This window comes from Kryptolebias marmoratus, linkage group LG21, assembly GCF_001649575.2.
Source record: "Kryptolebias marmoratus isolate JLee-2015 linkage group LG21, ASM164957v2, whole genome shotgun sequence".
Classification (NCBI taxonomy): Eukaryota; Metazoa; Chordata; class Actinopteri; order Cyprinodontiformes; family Rivulidae; genus Kryptolebias; species Kryptolebias marmoratus.
This window is the reverse complement of record NC_051450.1, coordinates 16,215,343-16,235,706: the sequence shown is the minus strand read 5'-3', so window position 1 is coordinate 16,235,706 and position 20,364 is coordinate 16,215,343. Positions and strand designations below refer to the sequence as shown.

Sequence of the window (20,364 nt, the reverse complement as noted above, 5' to 3'; positions counted from 1 at the left end):
GTTAATGCCAAAGTTTTAAGCAACGATTAGAGTGTGATTTGGGAGGACTCTCAGCTACAACCACGCTAAACTTTAGCACAATATCTGTAAAACTGACTGAACTGGAGCCATGTTTGTGTCTTCTAAGGTCAGTTGGATGTGTTGAATTGGGCTAATTCCAAAAGTTAATCAGCTGTAGACGTGCATCCAATGGTTACTTTAGGCAAGTTTAATTAAAATTTGTCCATAAGATATTTTAGTAATAGGCAGATACATGAACACACAAAGTTACGCTTATACAATGTAGTTTAATCATACTAAAATGTTCAACTAACAGTGTTTCCCCTTTTTTCATGCATGCAAAGATAAACTTAACTGCAATGACAACTTCTGATTAAAATATCCCCTTGCATCACCACAAAGTGTCAACGTTTTGGGCTGAAATGTTTTTTTTTTTACACAGAGCAAAGTGCAGCGAGACGTTAAGACGTTCTTATTTGCAATAATACTTCCTCTCTTTAAAAGACCATCGCGCACTTCTTGCGCGCCAGAGTTTCAGTGGCTCGTTTGAAACTGAGTATGTGGTCGAGGCAGACGGAGAACAACATGATGCAGAGAAAGAAGTCTGAAGCAGTTTCAGGTAAGCGAGAGGGTTTTTCTGTCTCTGCTGTGAGTGACAAATGACAAGGATGTGAAACTTTAAATAATTAGTCCACAATGTGACAGTTCAAGTGTGAAATTACCTTTTTATTTGTTTTGATCCTGTCAGTCTGCTGCAGAACATTTGCCTTAAAGCTGTAGTTTTTACCAAGTTTGTGCAGTAAGATGAAGTAGTTAGATTACAGCAATAAACCACTTGAATCAGGATAAATTTAACTTTTTTGGAACATTGCTGTGGATGAATTATATTTGGTTTCACCCTATTTAAATAATTTTTTTTTATCTTAACATACTCGAGTGAGGTCTCTTTGTGTAACTCTTAGTGCTTTGTGGATATGTTTTGTCCCTTTTTACTTTGAAAGTTAAAATATTCCAGGTAATTGCTCATCTTTACCAGCAGAAGCTACATCTTGCATGTTGATGAGTCCCACTGTGGTTTGTGGTGGTGTTATTTTTGCAGGACTGTAAAAAAAACAAAAAAAAGAAGAAGAAAATGCAAATGCACATTTTTGTTTTAAATACTGAGAAGTTTTAGTTGTTTTTGAAAAAAAAAATATATATATATATTTCTGTCAAAGTAGAACTATGTTACCTTCACTATCCTGTTTATAGGATGTGATGTTGTAATTGTTTTATATAGAAGTTAAATTAGATTATTTTAATAATCCAGAGGATTTCATGGCTGATTGCAAAAAGCTGTAAATGACTTTAAGATTAATCTAATCTGATACTGTTTAATTTACAAGAACTAGCAGCAGCTTACAGTGTTGTGGCTTTTTCACTGGGTGAATAAAAAGGACGTTCTTTATCAGTTTTTTTAAGGATGCTTTTGAAAAAGTTGTAACCTAAAATGACTACGGTGCGCTCAGATGTGCTCCGTGTGCAGCAGACAGAACTGCCTGAGTTAGAGTCACTCTGCTGGGCAGATATATGATGGCAGCATTTATAGAAATGTTTAAATACTGATGAAAGCTGACACTGTCTAAAGACCGCAGCGATAAAAAGACTACTTCTAATCAACTGTTTTTAGCATTGTTCTTGCATTTTTAAAATAAAACAGCTGGATTTAGATTTTGTTTTTGTTTATTAGGTGTGAACTGAAGCTTTGTGCAGATTATTTTGTCATTAAAGTGAGAATTGTCTGTTTTTTTTAAGCTGCTCTGCTGCTCTGTGCTGTGAACGTGTTTTGCTCGGATGTGAAGCAGACGGCCTGTGGGTCCGACCCCCAGGTAAGAGCCGTCATAAAAAAACAATAAAATCAGCAGATTTCAAACTATGTGCTCCTGTTTTGACCACAAACATCCAACATTTCTGATCTGAAATATCAGCGTTTAGACGGTTGGCCGTGCAAAACAAATGTGACATTTTGCTCGTCACAAACATCACTGACTCCCAAACACGTCGTCATGCGTAACAAAGTGACAGAAAAGGCAACTGTCGGAGCAGCAAGATGTTGGAAGGAAATTGCACAAACTGAGCTAAAATTTCCATTTCTTGAACTGCATCTGCTTGTCTCATTTTTGCTAAACCTTTGACAATGGATTTAGACACAAAGGCGATCGATTGCACCTTAAAGGTCCTCATGTGTAATAACATTTAGGTCCTAAATGAGTTATAAAAACCTTTAAATGCAGTTTCTGGCCATAGTGAATAGTTACTGTAAAAGATTAAGTGCTGCTTTTTGTCTTTCAGGTGGAGTGTGTCCTGGTGGCTGATTATCTGAAGACAGCCAGTCCTGTCAGGTTCGAACTGAGCGTTGAAAAGAAACTCGTCGTCTCCCTGGAAGGCCTCCCTGATGCTCCTGTCTGCCGCTGGAAAATAAAAAATGACACAGAACTGAAAATGTAACCAATGTAATCACTCGAGCCGTATCTTCTCTCGTTTATCTTTACATAATAAAACTCTCACGTTTTTATTTTATTTTTTTGTAAACCTCACCAGAAATGGGAATAGCTTCACGGTCATAGACCAACTTTCTGAAACGGATTCTGGGAGCCACACTCTGACCTGCAACACCAAGAACGGAACCAGTTTCTCAAAAACGTTTGATTTCCATGTTACCATGAGTGAGTAGCTGCTCTGTGACGTCTCAACTTCTAATAGAGTTTAAAAACAGCCAACAAACACAAACCTGCTTCATAAAGACAAACAAGTTTCTGTAATAATTACATTTTTTCTAGAGCGCCCCACAAAACCAAAGCTGGGACTGAATGGTGTGGCAAGAAAATACAGTTCTCCTAAATTTACGTGCAGCTCCGAGGGCTCTCCAAAACCCAAAATTGAATGGTCTGGGTAAGATATTATCCCTTGCAATATTACACTTTTATTAGACTTGACACTAGCTTTATTGAAACATGTTTGACAGTAACAATGTTCCTTCTTAGTTTTCCCACAATTCAGGGAAATAAAGTGGCCGAAACTTCAGTGTCAAGTGCTGATTTTTACGACAAAGGAGCAATGTGTTGTGCCACCAACGCTGCAGGACAAGAATGCACCCAGCTGTATGACTATGGTAAATAAACATAATTATCCAAAATCATTTATTCAAAGCAACCAAAAATTGAGAGGAAACCTCTTTTATCTCAGGATCTTTTCATAAAATCAAACGTTAAGTATTTAAAAGAATTCACAAATGAATCTGGAGTTCTGAAATTGACTTGAAATCTTTGTGTGTTTCAGTCTTAAATGTTTATTCGACGGATAATGAGGTTTCTAATGTGACCATAAGTCCTGGTGAGCCGCTACTGCTTCGCTGCAGAACAAACAATGGTGAAAAGGTCAGCTGGGAAAAGAATGGCACAGTATTCAAAGAAAACATATACCAGTGTGAAAAATCAGAGACGGTACAGCATTTATTTAGATTTTTGCACTTTTTCTTAAACAATAAACAGAAATTTTGAAAATTATTCAGACTGAGAGTCGAATAAAATGAATGCATTGAACTTCATGATTAAATGATTGTGTTTTTCCTCCAGATTATGTGCGTTAAAAACGATAAACATCGCAACAGTCAGATGGCGTACATTTTCATCAAATCAGTTTCCGTGGAACACATTGGCAATTACATCTGCAGGACTTCAACAAACAAAATGAAAACTGTTCACGTTCAGGTTACAGGTGAGTAACGCTCCATATCAACTCTCCAGTAACGGCAATCATAACTGTCCAATAATCGTTACTTTAAAGCAGGGGTGTCCAATCCTGGTCCTCGAGGGCCTCCATCCTGCAGGTTTTCCATGTTTCTCTGCTCCAACACACCTGATTTGAATCAATGGGTGATTAACAGGCTTCTGCAGAACATAAAGATGTGATTTAACTTTTGAATCAGGTGTGTTGGAGCAGAGAAACAAGGAAAACATGCAGGATAGTGGCCCTCCAGGACCAGGGTTGGACACCCCGGCTTTAAAGAATAAGCCTGCTGCGTGTGCATGTTTTAATTTCCCTGCCTCCCCAGATGAAAGCTTCCTCTCTGCAAACCTGGATGAGCAGATTGTGACAACTCGGGACAAATGTTTGACAGCGCACGTTAACTACTGCCCTGTTCTCCAGCACTGCTACTGGGAAACTCCTGATAAACAAATGATTCCATGCGTCAGGGACCAGTGGGTGACGAAGCACAGGTAGATTCATGGAGCGATGCCTCGGGGGCTCAGCATGTTCATTTTATTCCCTTGAGGTCTCACACATGTTTGATTGGGGAAAGATTGGGGGACCTGAGTGGCACAGAGTGTGTGTGCACGGGCATTGTCCTATTGAAAGCCTGAATCTGCCCGCTGTCTCAGGAGGGGTAAGACATGCAGATGCAGGATGTTGCAGACGTAAAGCTGTGCAGTCAGGTGCTCCATATCACTACCAAAGGTGACCTGAAGTCACACCTTATGGTTCCCTGCACCATGATGGCAGGAAGAACACCAGTGTGTCTGTAGACAACATTAGCAGGATTACCTGCTGGGTTCAATATTGAGCCGTTGTGACATCTGTACACCCCATGTAAACCCACAATTCAACCCATGTTAAACACCATTAAGTGTGATATCCTTTGCATCTCACTGTTTTGACTGACTGTCAGATGAGCCAGCAACTGTCTGATAACACTACCGCCCCACTTGTTATGCCGCTTCCTGAGCTGCTTGCACATTGAATCATTTACATCTCCATCCCAGGTCTTTATGAGGACCAAATATGTCCAAATCAGGCCATTCCTTCTGGGTGCTTGGCTTTTTATTTTTTTGTCGGTGAATGTATTATAAGATAATTCTTGTTGATTTTTCTGTAAGTTTGTTTGTTGTCACACTGTTTTCTCAGGACGGTGAAGCTGTGTAATTCACTCAGATCAGGTGTTTATAAGTTGCACCTGGAAGCTGGAGAAAAAAATGAAACAAAAAATATATCCGTTTGCGTTTTCGGTACGTAACTAACGCCGTTACTGAAACTTATCAGTCATAATTAAATACTGGTGTGCTTAAGTTTCGAATGATTTTCTTACAGATACACCTACCTTCAAATTCAAGCAAGAAAACAATTCCATTGTTTGTGAGACAGTGAGTCCTGTGCCAGCAAACTTTACATGGAGGTATTGCAGTGAATAAAATGGTTACTGTCACAGGCGCTCTGTAGTCCTGGTTTTTAAAGGTCTCTGCTCTTTGTGTCGCTGCAGCTGGAAAAATAACTCCTCACTGGAACTGATCAAGGAGGACTTTGAACCAGACTCTGATGACTTCTGCGACAAGAAAATCGTAAAGCATGTGGAATTAGACAAAGTGCCTGGAGACCACTTGGAGTTTTGCTTGTCACTTACAGGAAAAAACGTTGCACCGGGAATAAACAGGATCTGCGAGACTTGGAATTTTATTCAGGCACCTACAATACTGTTCTCCAAAGGTAAAATAAGTTGTTTAAAAAAAAAAATTGATACAATTATTACATTAAGTAGTTATAACAGACAAGCTGATATGATCATGTGTTTTTAGGCGCTCCGGCCCTTAATGAGAACGACATACTGTGGATGAAAGTCGTCACTTTTATTCTGCTTCTGGCTTTGGCAGCAGTCATAGTGGCACTGATGTATTATATAAAAAAGAAGGTACGCATACAGCTCAGATGCAAACACACACATGGGAAGACAAGACATAAAATCCTCTGTTTCCCACAGAAACCACAGTACCAGCCTCAGCTTCAGATGATCCAGATGGTTGGACCCAATGACAATGACTACATCTACATCAACTTCAGAGACTTTGAATACGACAAAAAATGGGAGTTTCCCAGGGAGAACCTGGAACTGGGTATGAACTGGGAATGTTCGGTGCTGAATGACTTTGACAAAATTTGCTGAACAGGATGAAGTTGAGTTGTTAAAACTAAACGAAGCAAAACACTAGCTAAAAGATAAAAAGAAGCAGAACACCGGCTAATAGCGTAAAACACAGGCTACATGCTAAACCTAGTGAGATGGTAACTAGAAGCTAAATGCAACAAAAGGTTAGCAAAAGCTAAAATTAGCAAAAGATATAAAATAGAGCAAGTATCTGGAAGCAGATTTCAAATAGAGGAATGTTTCTGAAGGAACTGAAAAGATCTCAATGTATTTTCATAGAAAAATATTTGTAAATACAGTTAAATGATCTGGAAAGTATAAACGTTACAAAAACCAAAACCCATAGCAGCCATCTCCTGAATGAACTGAATGATTTGATATTTGAGTGGGTAAAATAACACAAAGTATGTAGAAGTAGTTAGATTGCAAAAGAAAATACATGGAAAAATAAAAATGTCAGCATTCACATTAGTTTATATCCAGTTAAGAAAGCCACCAGGTTGCGCTGAATCTTTATTTTGATTCAGTGTCCTTTCCTTGAGAATTCATGCATTTTGAAGTCCAAATTATCACAACAACACAGCACTTGTGGTGTTTCTTTTACAGGAAATGAGCTGGGGTCTGGGGCTTTTGGCATGGTGGTCCACGCCACAGCTTATGGAATCAACAAGCCTGGCGTCTCACAGCAGGTGGCCGTCAAGATGCTGAAAGGTCAGTGCTTCGTTGCGTCCGCACGGAGTGTTACAGAGGTCGTTTTAGTCGCTGATCTCATGTCCGCCCTGCAGAAAAACACCAGTCGGTGGAGAAGGAGGCTCTCATGTCTGAGCTCAAGATGCTGACTCACATCGGCCAGCATGTCAACATTGTTAACCTGCTCGGCGCGTGCACTGAAACAGGTACGCTTACGATGGCTGATGGTGCTCAGGGCCTTAAAGCTGCACTAACTAACCAAAGTGTTGCCATGCAGGACCCATATACCTGATCTTCCAGTACTGCCGTCACGGAGACCTGCTGAACTACCTGAAGAAGAACAGTGGCCGCTATCACAAGTGTGTGATGGACGCGATTAACATGGACCGATTCAAGAGTCTGTACCACAACCTGCAGCCCAAGAAAAACTCCAGGTGGTAACACAAGTTCACAAAGAAACCACAACACAGCAGCCAGTCACATTATAGATTTGTAGCACATACATTATGTTATGCAGCTCAGAAGAAGCTGTGATATGATTGCTGCAACATTTCAGTGGTTTCTTGTCTATGTGCTCTCAGTGAGCTGATCACAGTGGACAACTACGTTCCCATGCACAGCACCACCACCAGAGGGCAGGAGGACATCTCCGTCCTCACCTTCAACAGCTTCGAAGGTAAGAAACACCAAATAACGGGAGGAGAAGTGAGGAATTAACACGTTCAAGTCGAAATCTCTTTCCAGTGAAAATGAGATCTGTCTATAAGCACTGACCAGTCGTTCTGAGCTTCACTGATTGTAAGTGAACCTGTTCACAGACCCAGGAATCTATGAGGTTGAAGACGATCAGACTGAAGACCTGCAGGCCCTCACCTTCGATGACCTCCTTAGTTTTGCTTTCCAAGTGGCGAAGGGCATGGAGTTCCTCTCCTCCAAGAACGTAAGAACCAATCCGGGCCCTTCAACCCCAGCCGTCTCTGTGAAAACATGAGTTTTGATAACAAAGATCATCACTTTTCAGATTCCTAATTACTGAAGCACATATTAATTGAAGTTAAAGACATGTTGAATGAAAGAAATCCAGTATTATGACTGTGTCTGCTGCTGCTCGTCTGCAGTGCATCCACCGGGACCTGGCAGCTCGAAACGTGTTGGTGACAGAAGGCAGGATGGTGAAAATCGGCGACTTTGGTTTGGCCCGAGACATCGACAACGACTCCAACTACGTCGTGAGAGGAAATGTGCGTGATCGATACTAATGCTATTAAACACCATTTCTAATTCATTATATAGGGTTGTTAATTCGTGTTTGCGACGTGTCGTGTTTCAGGTGCGCCTGCCCGTTAAGTGGATGGCACCAGAGAGCATCTTCGATGGGGTGTACACCATGAAGAGTGACGTCTGGGCCTACGGTATTCTGCTCTGGGAGATCTTCTCACTTGGTATATGTCACCACAAAGCACTGAGATGGCACCTTTTGAGCACATAATATAATAATATAATAATAAACACCAGTTGTTGCTCCCAGGTCTCACTCCGTACCCGGGGATGAAGGTGGATCACGTGTTCTATGAAAGTTGTCGGAGAGGATTTAAGATGGACTGTCCGTCCTACGCCAACGACGCTGTGTAAGTATCATCATACTGGAGGCAAGAAAGAGTCATAATGCAATGTGTCGTATCATATCCTAGAGTAGTGAGTCATATTGCATCATATTGTGTGGTATTATAATATATTGTGTTGTATCGTTTCGTCTCATATCGTATTGTATTTGTTATAATGTAAAAAGAAAAATAAGCTGACTTTAACTGTCTGAAAATCACCAACAGGGTGGTTTTACTCTCACCGAATGTTGTGCCAAACTGAATTTGCATCTCTCCTTTTTATGCCTTCATTCTTCAGGTACGGGATAATGCGCAAGTGTTGGGCTCTGGATCCCTTCGACCGCCCGTCTTTCTCCAAGCTGGTGTCCCTCATGTGCGATCAGCTGTTCGACAGGGAGGAGAAGGTACAGATAACAGCACGGAGACTAGATTTCTGATCGATTCCCCTCCACCAACTAGAAGCAGGCTGGTTACAGATTTGTTTTTTTGTTTTTGTTTTTTATAAATGTGCTCATTTGTTGTTGCTTTCAGCTCTACCACAACACCGTCGACCAGATTTCCAGCGACTACCAGAACGCACCAACCATTGGGGAACTTTCTGCCCTGACAGGACAAAGTGAAAACACGGCGCCCGTAACCAACGACTACTGCAAAACCAAACTGCCCGAGGAACGCAAAGCAGACTCAGGTTTTGAGGAGGAGGAGGAGCTGCTGAAGCCACCTGATACCGAGTAAACAAATTACATCACACGGATATTAAGCTCTTCTTAATTGGGGTTTTTGTGGAAAGGTTATGAACAGTTAATATCGTAGCTGATGTAAATATCTCTTTGAATGACCTCAGTCTTTAATAAACTTTTACATCAATTAGGATTACATGGTTGATTACATAGATTTCTGCCACTATTTGCAAACACACCCTGAGGTTCTTCCAACAGGAATTTTGTATTATTTCTGCTAAAATGACTCAGTAATGCAAAACTGGAGTTGTTTTCTAACAGCATCGATCCCCTATGGCCTTGGGCTCTCTCAGACTAGTCGTTAGCAAATAAAAAGCTCAAAATTAAACTTTATTTTTCTAAACTGCGCCCATTTAAAGACCAATCTTCAACAGGTAAGATACTAACTGTTAATTAATCGATATTAACCTTTCCAGACAATAAATCTCCTTATTATCTTCTCAGTGTATTAATCAACAATATGTGCTGGCTTTATATTCTTTTACAAATATTATGAGCTTTTTGTTGCATTTGCATTTTGGGTTAAATACAACATGTAGCATTTATTTGTCACCATTTAGCATTTATATCAGTTAAAGATGTAAGAAGCTTTATTTTGTATGAGTTTATATGAATATATGCAGCTAAAACGGAGAAAACAAACTTCATAGAGGAATCCTGATATTATACTGTCGACTGTGGAGAATTATCTTTGCTTTAAGCTCAGAGTTGTGTAGCAAAAGATCAAAATTTGATTTCAGGTTTGATTATGTATCATTCCAGTACCGGTGATAAAACACCAAACATCACTGTCAGTAAGCATTTTAAACTTTAATATATTTATACATTTTTATATGCGTTTGTGATATCTTAGAGAAAAAGGATGTTCCATTATTTTATGTCGCAAATAAAATGTATGCATTAATATAAAACAATATAATCACTGTAAATGTAGTTACTGAGCTGTGTTTCTTGTTTTATTTGCTACTACAGACAGGGAGAAATACAAGATTGTAAAAAGTGTTGAGTCACCATTTATTTGTTTTTGATTTCAAGGAGCCAAATTTTCTTATAATTATTGTTTGAAGTGATGCAACAGTTCTCCCAGCTTTCTGGAGTTTTTTTATGATGATTTTCTTTGAAGATTTGCAGCTTTTTACTCATATTTGGTCAATTCACCTGCTGTTATTAAACAATATTTAATCATTATTCAAACCGGAGGACATTATTTGACCAGAACAAAAGAAAATATGAAAACTCAAAGGAATAATTAAAGCAGATGATTGTATCTGATCGTCATAGCTTCCAGAAATGAGAAAAAACAGCAAATATCACTGAAGTATTTCAATCAATCCATATTTTTTGTCCGTAATTTGGAAACTTTGTAATTTTTTTGTAAACCCAACAATAAAGTCACCTACAATGCACACCAAAGAATGTGTTTTTATTGTCACTTTTTTATGCTGTTTTAAACTTAAATATAATCATGATTTCACTACACTTCATTACATCTGTGGCTATTAGTTTTCAGACTAAGAGTTTGAATATAAAGATTATTTCATGAGAAACAGGAAAAAAGGGGGTTCCGTTTAATCTTTTAGTCTTCATGTTAAAATTTAAACACTTTAACTGAAAGGTAGAGAAGATAAGGTTACTGAAAATGTAAAGATACTCACTACAATGTCTGATTATGCTCCATGTTGTTGTTGGCAGATTCAATCAAATGTTTTGTTTACATTGACTGCGTACCTGCATTCCAGCATATCAATATATCTGAGTAAACTCTTTCAAACTGCTTCATTTAAACTATTTAAAGTAGATCAGGTTAACCTTTTTTGTGTTTGACTTTAGGGTTCACACTGTGTGCCTTTAACTTTTTACATTTAGCCCATTTAGTTTATTTTTCTTACATTTAAGTGGTTCCAAATTATGCCTCTTTTCAGTGAGATGTTCTGCTCACTCCCTGCACTGTGTGCTCCTCTGTATGGGGTCTTATTATGGGATGTATGTTGGATTCAATAAATGACGCCTGCATGCTGTTCCCACTGTCGCCGCCATGCGTCGCCAGAGATCAATTCGTCGACTGAAAAAGGGAGAGAAAGTTAAAATCTTACAATTTCCCAAAAAAATAAATAAATAAAAAATGTTCTTTTTGTACTTTTTATTAATTTGGGGAAATAATAACAATATAATTTATCTTTTTATTCGAACAACCAACTTTTTTTTGTTTTTTATTATTAAGGTTCAGCAGTTAAATGATAAATTGAGACTCAAAATGTGCTTTTTCTACCCAAATTTTGGAGCAGAATATCAAAGTCGAGCCTTGTCGGGGTGGTTGGGGTTGGGGGGGTGTCCTGCAGTGCGTTAACCTGTGTTGCAAAGTGTCCAAAGGTCAGTGAACCGCACAACAAAAAGCGTTTTTTTACACACGCACAAAATAAGGCATGGACATTTCAGCAGTTAATGCTCTCCCTTTTGAGGACTTTGTGGATATTTTTGGGAACGTGGTGGAGAAATGTCCTCTTGTCTCAGCAGCTGTGTGGACCAGGCGTCCCTTTGGGAGTCTGACTGACCTGGAAGCCGCCATCAACCAGTTCATCGACGCGCTCCCGGAGTCAGGTGAGGCTCATCTTTTCTGGTTTATGTTTGATATCAACCTCCCAACCTGGTCGATAAGGAACCATCACGGTGTCCAGGTAAGGAGGGGATCCTCAGGTGCCACCCGGACCTGGCGGGCAGGGACCTCCGCCGCGGCGCGCTGACCCGGGAGTCGCGCGAGGAGCAGGCGCGCGCCGGCATGGACGCGCTGCGCCCGGACGAGGCGTCGCGCGTGGCCCGCCTCAACGAGGAGTACAAGCGGCGCTTCGGCTTCCCGTTCGTCGTCTGCGCCCGCGCGAGCGACAAGGCGAGCGTCCTGCGCGAGCTGTCCGAGCGCTGCGCGAGCGAGCGCGCGGCGGAGAGGGCGCGCGGCATCGAGGAGGTGAAGAAGATCTGCCGCCTGCGGCTCCAGGGCCTCGTGCTCCCTGATAATAAGTTATAACCATGTCCCTGAAACTCACAAACAAGCTGTGAAATGATTTTATTAAATTCAGTCTGTTTGATCCAATAAACATCATAAATTATTCCAACTTCAGTGATTCAGATGAATATTAAATGTAGTGAGCCAGAACCCAAAATCTAGGGTTTTGGTTCCACCTGAAACAAATCCAACAGTTATTTTTAACTTAAGGGGACCTCTAGACCACAGAAAGAACCAATAACCTCCTGAGCCTCACAGCTTTATATACATATTTATGACATTTATGTGCTTAAATCTTTTTAAAAAATGTAAATAGAGCGCATGGTGGTGAAGAACCATGAACCAAATCTGATTTAAAAGGTGCCAAATCTCATATAAAGTGATCAAAAACTCAAGAAAAATATTGTGTTAGCAATGAATTGGATTCTAGTAATGAAAATTCACCTTTTTTGTCTTTGTTTTGCTCAAATAGAATGTGATGATGTAGTGAATTCATGCATGTTGCCCGAATTACTGCTGATTAAGGCTAAATTTAAGGACTCCACATACTGTATATGACTTGAGTTATTAAATTAAAAGTATAGAATACCCTCATTTTCTTTTATTTCTTAAATCAAATTAAAACAGCATTTGAAAGGCTTAATATTAGGAGAATCTAAGATGGTTACCAATAAGGTGCCAAATATAATGTGGCGCTCAGTTCTTGATTATTCAGGATTATCAGAGGAAAAGAGAGCGACACCCAAACCAAAACCAGGTAAAACATCATTTCTGAGTCCAGATCAGCTCAGGATCTTGAGAAACACGGTTAAGTTAGGACGTAAATGTTGTGATAACTCATATAAACCTGTGAGTCCTGCAAGGTTACCCCCCTTTTCTAGAGAGCGGCTCCCAAAGCTCTCAAATTATTGTAAGAAAACTATCATCAGCAGCATATTTATCCTTATAAAGAAATAAAAAACAGTGATCATGATTGGATAAAAATGATATAATAGTGAATGTGGCTGTTTGTTAAATGGCAAATGAGGATATTTTAACCGCCAACAGTTGGAGCCACGAAATCTCTTTCACTTTTACGTTTGGTGTGAAAAGCTATAAAGTTTGGGAAGCACTAAAGCAGGGTGCTGCAGCATCCCCGATGAATGCAGGAGGATGTGCACGACAAAGAAAGAAATCAAATAAAAATGGATTTTGCTGAATGTGTTTAATTTCCATTGTTTTGTAACTCCGGTGTTTAAATCTACAAATGTGGGCAGCACTAGGTTTTGATTTGATTATTATTTATATAAGATTATTTTCATATTTACATCAGAAAACTTGCATTTCACTGCATATATTTGGTATCACCGTCTTCATAGGGGTGTTTAAAGTTTTACAGTCCATCTGAAACCTGCTCCCACAGAGATCTACCCTAATATAAAAACAGTTTTTTTTTATTTTGCACACTCAGGTGGTCCAAATAACCCTCCAGCTCATGGACGAAATACCACACACACAAGTGGACTCTGCATTGTTGACATAATATAAAAAATGAACATGAAACCTGTTGCCTTTTCTGTCCAAACGCTGCAGTGAATGCTTGTCTCCAAAGCTGGTTGTTTTGTTTGACCTTGTTGTCCTCGGGGTGTCCAAAATATGTCAAAGCACATTTAGTCCAGAAGGTCCAAAAGGTCCATAAAGTCTCAGGAAAAATAAAGAGGAGCTATCTCCAGTGAGTTTAATCTGAAATCCCTGAAAGGCCCCTCTGTGGGGTCCGCTCTATTCTCTGGCCCCTGAGAGGGCACAGCCGTGCAGCGGGGAGACCGGCGGTGTGGCGGTGGTGTGAGGTCCGTTTGTGGAGGACACCCCACCCGTGGCCTCCCCCTGGTCCCCGGAGGTGATGGACGAGTCCTGGTCCGGGTCGGGGCCCCTGGCCCTCCTCCGGTCCTCCTCCTTCTTCCACTTCATGCGCCGGTTCTGGAACCAGATCTTGATGTGGCGCTCGGTCAGGCTGAGGGTCAGCGCCAGCTCCACGCGCCGCGGCCTGGAGATGTAGCGGTTGAACAGGAACTCTTTCTCCAGCTCCAGCAGCTGCGCGCGCGTGTAGGCCGTCCTCGTGCGTTTGTTCTCCTCAGCCTCGGCCACCATGTAGGAACCTGAAAACCACGACCCAGTGGAGAGGCTTTAGGCCAAAATAATTTATCCAACAGCATCCATCAAAACAATAAATTAACTAACAACAAACTCACATTTTATTAAAAAAGGAAACTAATCTTGTAATGTCAAAAAAGTCACCCATCTAAGATGTGATTTATTTTGATTTATTACAATAAAACGTAAAAGGTTGAAATAATAAGGGTAAGTTTTTTGAAGCAAGCAGTGAATTTTGGTTTTAGGTCTTGTTTACTTATTTATTTATTTTTTTTGACTAGCTTTTTTTCCCTCTGCCTGTGGTCCCAATAAAACATTCATCAATAAAAACAACAAAAACACTGATTTTAATTTATAATTCTAAATTACTGTGAATGTAGGAGTATTCTCACTGAAACTGACTGCAAAACCTTTTTTTAACTAAATAAAAACTGAGACCTAAAACTGATTTTGTCATTTGTTACCAAAGCTTTCAAACAATTTTAAAGAAAGTCCACTCCCAAGAAAAAAAACTCTGAAAATAATCCATAATGTATGATTTATTTTATTATATATAATCCTCAAATGTAATATTTTGTGCAATTTACAAACTCCTGCAGAAAAAACAGGCATTAACTTAAAAAACTGACAACTCCTTTAATAAAAAATATGTGTTTATATTTGCACAGTAAACTGAGAAATTAAGCTATAAAGTATTTAATAAAAAGCATTTACAGATTTGTTATAAGTTTAGTAAAGTTTAATAATTACTTACTTTAGTCGCAAGTTTCTCATTTATTACTCTGAACTGAGTCAGGGAACTTCATGATTTAAAGAAAAGGATTTCTTAAATGAATTAAACTTGTCTGATCTTGGACTTAAATAGGAAAAAATCGTTATTAAGTAATTTTATCAATTTGTAGTGAAAAGTCTACATTTTGGCTGAAGAATCTTTCATCTGGACTTCTGATAAAAGCCGTAAGACTTCATAACTACTTATAAATCAAAGCCATTTGTTAATTTTCTCAGTTCACACATTTTATAAATCATTCAAAACTCTGAAGGAAAAATGTTGCCTTCATATGGGTTTCTTTTTGTGTGTTTCCACATCAATCTAAAACTTTTAGAATCTAAAGTTTGAAGCCATTAGCAGCTTAAGATTCAGTGATTAGTGAAAATGTTTTGTACAAACTTTAAATATATATAAATATTGTGGTGAGAAGATGAGGGCGAATGCAGACTTTTCTGACTTTTTAACCTGACAAGTTAAAGTGAAACTCTTTTTCTTACTGTTTGGTGTCATTTCAGGCCTCAGAATGTCTGTGAGATTTACCTGCCCACTGTCCCTTCCAGGTGTGTGAGTGAGACTTAGTGGTCTTCATCCAGGGGAAAGGGAGGTGGTATCTGCTCTGGTCCCCCGTGTCTCCATAACCAGGGGGCTGAAGGGGGCCCTGCTGGAGCCCCTGCGGGTGGTGCAGCTGCGGCGCACCTGGATCCTCCCGCATGCCGGGCAGACTGTACGCGGAGGCGATGTCCGTCAGGCCGGTGTGCTCCAGGGGCCCCAGGGCCGGCGGTGTGTAGACGGAGTGCACCTGCCTGCTCATGTAGAGGCAGGGCGGAGGGCTGTAGTCCTCCCCCTGGGCTCTCTGGTAGGCGCAGGAGTCTTTAAACACCTGAGAGGGGTAGAAATGGTCGTCCTGGTTCATGGCTGGCGAGCACCGCAGACCTGCCGCCCTACCTCCGGGTTGGACTTCAGCTCTACCTGTGGCGCAACTGCGAGGGCCCCCGAGGCTCCGCACAGGTGTGTCACTCTGCCACCATGTGACCCTGCGGCGCCTGAGCCATTGGCTTCTCTGTTTGCTCAGACCTGCAGCGGCCAGTTTCTAGGATATTCTGCAGCTTGTGAGATTTAATGTTTTTTTTTCCAGTAAACTGAACGCAGCATAAACCTGTGCCGCTCTGTTGACACGCATTTCCTCGGACAACTGAACAGGTGAGCTCGAGACGCCCTCGGCTTTAGAGCGCGCGGAGAAAACAAAGGTTTCTCACGCAGGACACTTTGGATTGTCCTCAAACAATGCAGCCATCGACATTTTATATGGATATCTCTCTTGTCCGCCCGCTGCGCCCGATAAATCGATACGTATGGGCGCAAACATTGGGTTGACCTGCGAGATAAGAGACGCTGTTGTCATGGAAACTCAACCACCACATCCTATTTTCCACAGCGGTTTTCTTTTCGAGCATTTCTGACGTTAAAACGCGTCCATTACACTTTTCTAAATGCACCATTTAACACCGTTTTTTTTTTTTTTTTGCGCGCGCCGCGTCTCAGGCGGAGGGCCCCTTTTTGGCGACAACAAACACGGAGCTGCTGCACTCTCGCCGTGTTTGCCGGCCATTAGTCTCTTGTGTGTTCTCACCCCATTAAACAAGAGCTCTTCTGGTAAAGTCAATTAGGATAAAGAGCGCGGCTGAACTCAATTAGGTGGCCGCGCGCTCGGAGCGTGTCTCCACGACTCCCAGATGCTGCGGGCCGCTTATTCGCACGCGAAACCCCACAGAATCAGTTGGCTTTTACTTTGACAGCCTGTGTAGCATCAATAGACTATTTGCACCGAGTTCTTCTAAGGCAATTATGGCACTTTCCACCGTATCTTAATGGGGCACTCAGCGACGCAATAAAGTTCAAGTAAACCAATTCTATCCAAAACACCCCCCTCTGCAATATGGCTTAATGGTATTTATATTTGATCATTGTTGCAAAGAGGAAGGAAGCCGTTAATCCAGGCGGTTCTCTGCTTCAGTGGAGGTGGATAACGTGATTTATGAGGCATGACACGACCATTTTAGAGAAGTCTCGTTTTTAATGAACAAAAAGGAGAAACGATGCAACCAAATGTTGCTATAGTGAACCTAGATCCTGTATGGGTCGAAGATACTGAGGCTTTCCTGCCTGTAAAGTTATGGGAGCAATAAAAAGACTGAGGAAACAGGCCAAATGGAAAGATATAAAGACTTTAAGTGCTGAGAGAATGGCCATCTGCTGTCCTAAAGGCACAATAACCCCACAAAAACAAGAAATACTGATTTTAAGATCTGATATTATCTCGAAACCCTATATATATATATATGCAGATGACAGCTTCCACAAGGCACAGGTGTGTCAAGGAAAACATTTATTTTTGCTCCTTCGACAAACAAAACCGTTTCCAGATAGCATGTCGAAAAGTTGGACACGCGATAAAACACGTTTACCCTGTGGCGACAGCAGCATGACTTATGTAAACATCACGACCAGTGAATAATGGCTGAAGAAAAGTAATGACATTATAATTGAGATTAAGTCTCGTCCACTCACAGTGAAGCACAGCTACACTTCACCACGAGTCAAGTGAGAAGGGAGGGAGGGACGGGAGTGTTTGCTGCTGAAACTTTCTTAAAAGTGTCAATTTAAAAAGCTACTTGATGTTTTATCTATTCACATTTTAGAGAAAAAAACAAAGAGCAATAACATTTTGTTTATCTTAGCAATGAGTTAAGATAAACATGTCACATGCGAAATATGAGAATTAAACTTCACACTTAAAAACTTATACTGTTCACCTGCTCTCTATGTGGGAAAAACAAGGTTTTTAACCTTAATTAAATCTTTCAAAAATGAAATATTTTGCTCAATTTACAACATAAAATCTCTCAGCCTGAGTGCAGCTCTGAAGTCTAGAGACTGATCAGAGGGTAGCTTCAGTTCAGTAGCTTCTTTTAATAAAAGCAACACTCCATCTTCATTTATCCGTCTGTCTTCATCTCTCTTTTCTGCCCATCGGCATGCCTCCTATCCCTGTCGTCTCTGTGTCTGTAGCGTCTGTCCTTATCTCCGTCCAGCCTCTTATCTCGGCTTGTGTGGCGTTCCTTGCGAAGATGTTTATGGTCTGCCTGGCCTCCAATATTCCTGTGATCTGGCGGCGGTGTTCTGCTGCGGTCACGCCGTCTGTCCGGGGACTCGCTCCTCAAGCGTCCTCTTGTGGTGGAGTGTTTGGCTTTGGGCTCCTCGGCGCACCGCTGCTGCAGGCCAGCGGAGCGCAGGGTGTTGAGCAGGAAGCGTTTGTTGGTGCTCCGTAGAGGACATTTCAACCTGACAGAGAGAGACAAAAATAGATGGTCATAACTCACATCTGAGCAATTAACCTATTATTTAAAGGTAATGATATTAAGTCTGCTTAGAGTCTTCATGAGTAAAATAAAAATAGGTACAGTATATGATAAATACTGCATGAATCTGTAAAAAATCCATAAAGTTCAAGGACAGCAATACATAATGCTATTGGTTTACTATTATGTTGTTTTAACTTGAGCCTGACTGACATATCTTTATGACAATAGTAACCTATTGAAGATATATCTGTATCAGAGCACAGGTTTTGTCATGCGAGTGGCTCCAACAGTATCATTTACAGCATTTTCAGTGCTGACTGCAGATGATTACACAGTTGAGCAGATGGCTGCAGTGCAGAATCAAGAATCTAAACTGTTTGTGAGATGCACTAAACCCTGAGGCATTCTTCCTCCAGCTGTGGAGGAGGAGGAGGAATTAGGGGGGAAATATTTAATCAAACCTGCATAATTATGCTTACATTGACGTCTTTTAGAAGAAAAAATTACTAAGTATCTAACATATAACTCTGTAATAGATTTAAAAAGTCAAAACGTCTGAAGTGCCAGAACTGAGAATTTGTTGTTTATTGTTAGTCAATTAAAACTCAATGCCAGACATCATCAAATCATTTTTAAAGTTAAATCTGTGTCAAAGAAGACATAAAAAGGAAGGAAGGATAAATGCTGTTGTTTAATTGTCTAATGAGAACTTGAGTAAACAAACTACTTGATGTGTCAAAGGAACAAAATTTTGCACAGAATAAAAACGTAAACCAGCCACACAAACACTCAAATGACAACATAAGTCATCGCAAAGACGCGGCTGAGCTGCTGAGTAACAGTGAGACATGCATGCTGATACAGATTACATTTCAAACACCCAGCTCACCATCCTGCAGGGCCCATGGTCTCAGCTCTGACCCGAGCTCGGTCAGTCTCCCTCAGGAGCTCCTCCACTGCGCGCCTGGGTGGACGGAACCAGAACAAACACAAAAATGAGTCAAGCAGCTTAAAACCCCAAAGGGAAAGATAGGAGAATGACCGTTTAATGAAGCGAGAGGAAACAGAGAATGAATGAGGAACAACTGTGTCCCCGTTTGACCCAAACTGAATGTCATCGAATGGCACTCAGCGACCTTCAACCACAAAACACGGGAAGCTAACGTCAGCTAACTAAACTCACAACACGATATAATATCTACAAAAAGCCTGTCTTTCTGATGATGAGCGGTGCTATATAAATTTTGAAAACGTAAAATCCCCGGAGGAGGGTGTCTGCACTGCACATCTCATCTTTACAGATATTTACATTTACTGACGATAAATATCTACAAAGTTGCTCACTTTTCCAGTTCAGTATCTTCCGCCATCACGACTTAACCTTAACTAACTGCTACATGCAAAAATATTCCAGATAAACTCGATACATTTATGCTAATTAACGCAACATCGTTTGTTTACTTCATTGAGAGGTCCTTCAACTGAGGACCCCTTGTTTCGTGGTCTCCTAAACATTGCCTGATCGGTTTTAACAGTTAAAAAAAACGTTTAAAAAGTTTGTTTTTTTTTTTTTTCGATGTGTCTCACAAACATCATTTTATTATTTATAAAATAAAATTGAGATGACAAATGTTTAATTAAAATGTTTAAACATGGTACCTTAATTTGCCTCGCTGCTGGGCAATTTTTTTAATCTTTCCGAGCAGGCAGTTTAGAGGCCACCCCTAAGCTAGCTCTGGATTTCATAGACTCCGCCCATCTTGTTTTGACTGACAGCAGAGGGGCGGGATCAGCGCCGCCAAAGGCACGGAGGAGGAGGAGGAGGGGGGCGTTTTCGTGCGCGTTTGCGGAGCCGCTCCGTCGGGTTGCGGTGCGAATGCGTGATTGAAGTCCCGCAGCTGAGGACTGCTCCCCGCTTCAGGGGGCTCCCCGAGCGGACCTGCGCGGAGCAGCGGCCGGAGAAGGTAACATCACATCTGCAGACGCTCACTGCCTGCATGAACGGTGACAGCGTGAGGCTGGCTTTGCATTGATACTGTCGCCTCTTCTTGTCCTTCTGTCCTCGCTTCTTTTTTTTATCCGCTTCTGGAGGAAGGGATGAAGTCAGACAGC

The 20,364-nt window shown here is 40.9% G+C and overlaps 5 protein-coding genes across 7 annotated transcripts in view; 3 read left to right on the top strand and 2 right to left on the bottom strand.

Moving 5' to 3' along the window:
- The first annotated feature begins 492 nt into the window (after window positions 1-492).
- flt3 (fms related receptor tyrosine kinase 3) lies at window positions 493-10,396 on the top strand. The gene is made up of 24 exons (XM_017406360.3): window positions 493-619; window positions 1,795-1,868; window positions 2,332-2,483; window positions 2,581-2,705; window positions 2,820-2,931; window positions 3,024-3,151; window positions 3,319-3,482; window positions 3,615-3,756; window positions 4,094-4,259; window positions 4,945-5,045; window positions 5,128-5,212; window positions 5,297-5,520; window positions 5,610-5,722; window positions 5,792-5,924; window positions 6,563-6,667; window positions 6,742-6,852; window positions 6,924-7,080; window positions 7,228-7,322; window positions 7,465-7,586; window positions 7,765-7,887; window positions 7,977-8,088; window positions 8,175-8,274; window positions 8,549-8,654; window positions 8,782-10,396. Exons 1-24 carry the CDS (start codon window positions 559-561, stop codon window positions 8,983-8,985), a joined length of 3,015 nt encoding a protein of 1,004 aa, XP_017261849.1. The 5' UTR covers window positions 493-558; the 3' UTR covers window positions 8,986-10,396.
- An 877-nt stretch (window positions 10,397-11,273) lies between these two features.
- urad (ureidoimidazoline (2-oxo-4-hydroxy-4-carboxy-5-) decarboxylase) lies at window positions 11,274-13,191 on the top strand. Its single transcript, XM_017406391.3, has 2 exons — window positions 11,274-11,588; window positions 11,666-13,191. Exons 1-2 carry the CDS (start codon window positions 11,414-11,416, stop codon window positions 12,007-12,009), a joined length of 519 nt encoding a protein of 172 aa, XP_017261880.1. The 5' UTR covers window positions 11,274-11,413; the 3' UTR covers window positions 12,010-13,191.
- A 360-nt stretch (window positions 13,192-13,551) lies between these two features.
- On the bottom strand, window positions 13,552-16,560 carry pdx1 (pancreatic and duodenal homeobox 1). The gene is made up of 2 exons (XM_017406390.3): window positions 15,431-16,560; window positions 13,552-14,123 (listed from the first exon to the last, which is right to left on the bottom strand). Exons 1-2 carry the CDS (start codon window positions 15,801-15,803, stop codon window positions 13,747-13,749), a joined length of 750 nt encoding a protein of 249 aa, XP_017261879.1. The 5' UTR covers window positions 15,804-16,560; the 3' UTR covers window positions 13,552-13,746.
- Window positions 16,561-16,944: 384 nt separating this feature from the next.
- si:ch211-140b10.6 (uncharacterized LOC108230320) lies at window positions 16,945-19,753 on the bottom strand. The gene is made up of 3 exons (XM_017406405.3): window positions 19,597-19,753; window positions 19,142-19,216; window positions 16,945-18,232 (listed from the first exon to the last, which is right to left on the bottom strand). Exons 1-3 carry the CDS (start codon window positions 19,620-19,622, stop codon window positions 17,887-17,889), a joined length of 447 nt encoding a protein of 148 aa, XP_017261894.1. The 5' UTR covers window positions 19,623-19,753; the 3' UTR covers window positions 16,945-17,886.
- Window positions 19,754-20,046: 293 nt separating this feature from the next.
- lnx2a (ligand of numb-protein X 2a) overlaps window positions 20,047-20,364 on the top strand; it is an 11,608-nt gene continuing 11,290 nt past the window's right edge. For 2 of the 3 annotated variants that reach the window (XM_017406769.3, XM_017406768.3), the window contains exon 1: window positions 20,048-20,216. The gene's annotated coding sequence lies outside the window, so the exon portion shown is untranslated. Of the gene's footprint in view, window positions 20,217-20,364 lie in introns of all 3 variants that reach the window. The other variant, XM_037973074.1, reaches the window with a different exon arrangement.

Bases quoted from the DNA above. Each gene is read 5' to 3' on its own strand.
- flt3 (XM_017406360.3), top strand. From the start codon at position 559: ATGTGGTCGAGGCAGACGGAGAACAACATGATGCAGAGAAAGAAGTCT. The intron at 2,484-2,580 runs GTAACCAATGTA...AAACCTCACCAG, and splicing joins AATGACACAGAACTGAAAAT to AAATGGGAATAGCTTCACGG. The intron at 7,081-7,227 runs GTGGTAACACAA...ATGTGCTCTCAG, and splicing joins CAGCCCAAGAAAAACTCCAG to TGAGCTGATCACAGTGGACA.
- urad (XM_017406391.3), top strand. From the start codon at position 11,414: ATGGACATTTCAGCAGTTAATGCTCTCCCTTTTGAGGACTTTGTGGAT. The intron at 11,589-11,665 runs GTGAGGCTCATC...CACGGTGTCCAG, and splicing joins CGACGCGCTCCCGGAGTCAG to GTAAGGAGGGGATCCTCAGG.
- pdx1 (XM_017406390.3), bottom strand. From the start codon at position 15,803: ATGAACCAGGACGACCATTTCTACCCCTCTCAGGTGTTTAAAGACTCC. The intron at 14,124-15,430 runs GTAAATCTCACA...CGTGGTTTTCAG, and splicing joins CTGGAAGGGACAGTGGGCAG to GTTCCTACATGGTGGCCGAG.
- si:ch211-140b10.6 (XM_017406405.3), bottom strand. From the start codon at position 19,622: ATGGCGGAAGATACTGAACTGGAAAA. The intron at 19,217-19,596 runs GTGAGCAACTTT...CCGTCCACCCAG, and splicing joins GAAGATACTGAACTGGAAAA to GCGCGCAGTGGAGGAGCTCC. The intron at 18,233-19,141 runs GTGAGCTGGGTG...TCTCTCTGTCAG, and splicing joins ACCATGGGCCCTGCAGGATG to GTTGAAATGTCCTCTACGGA.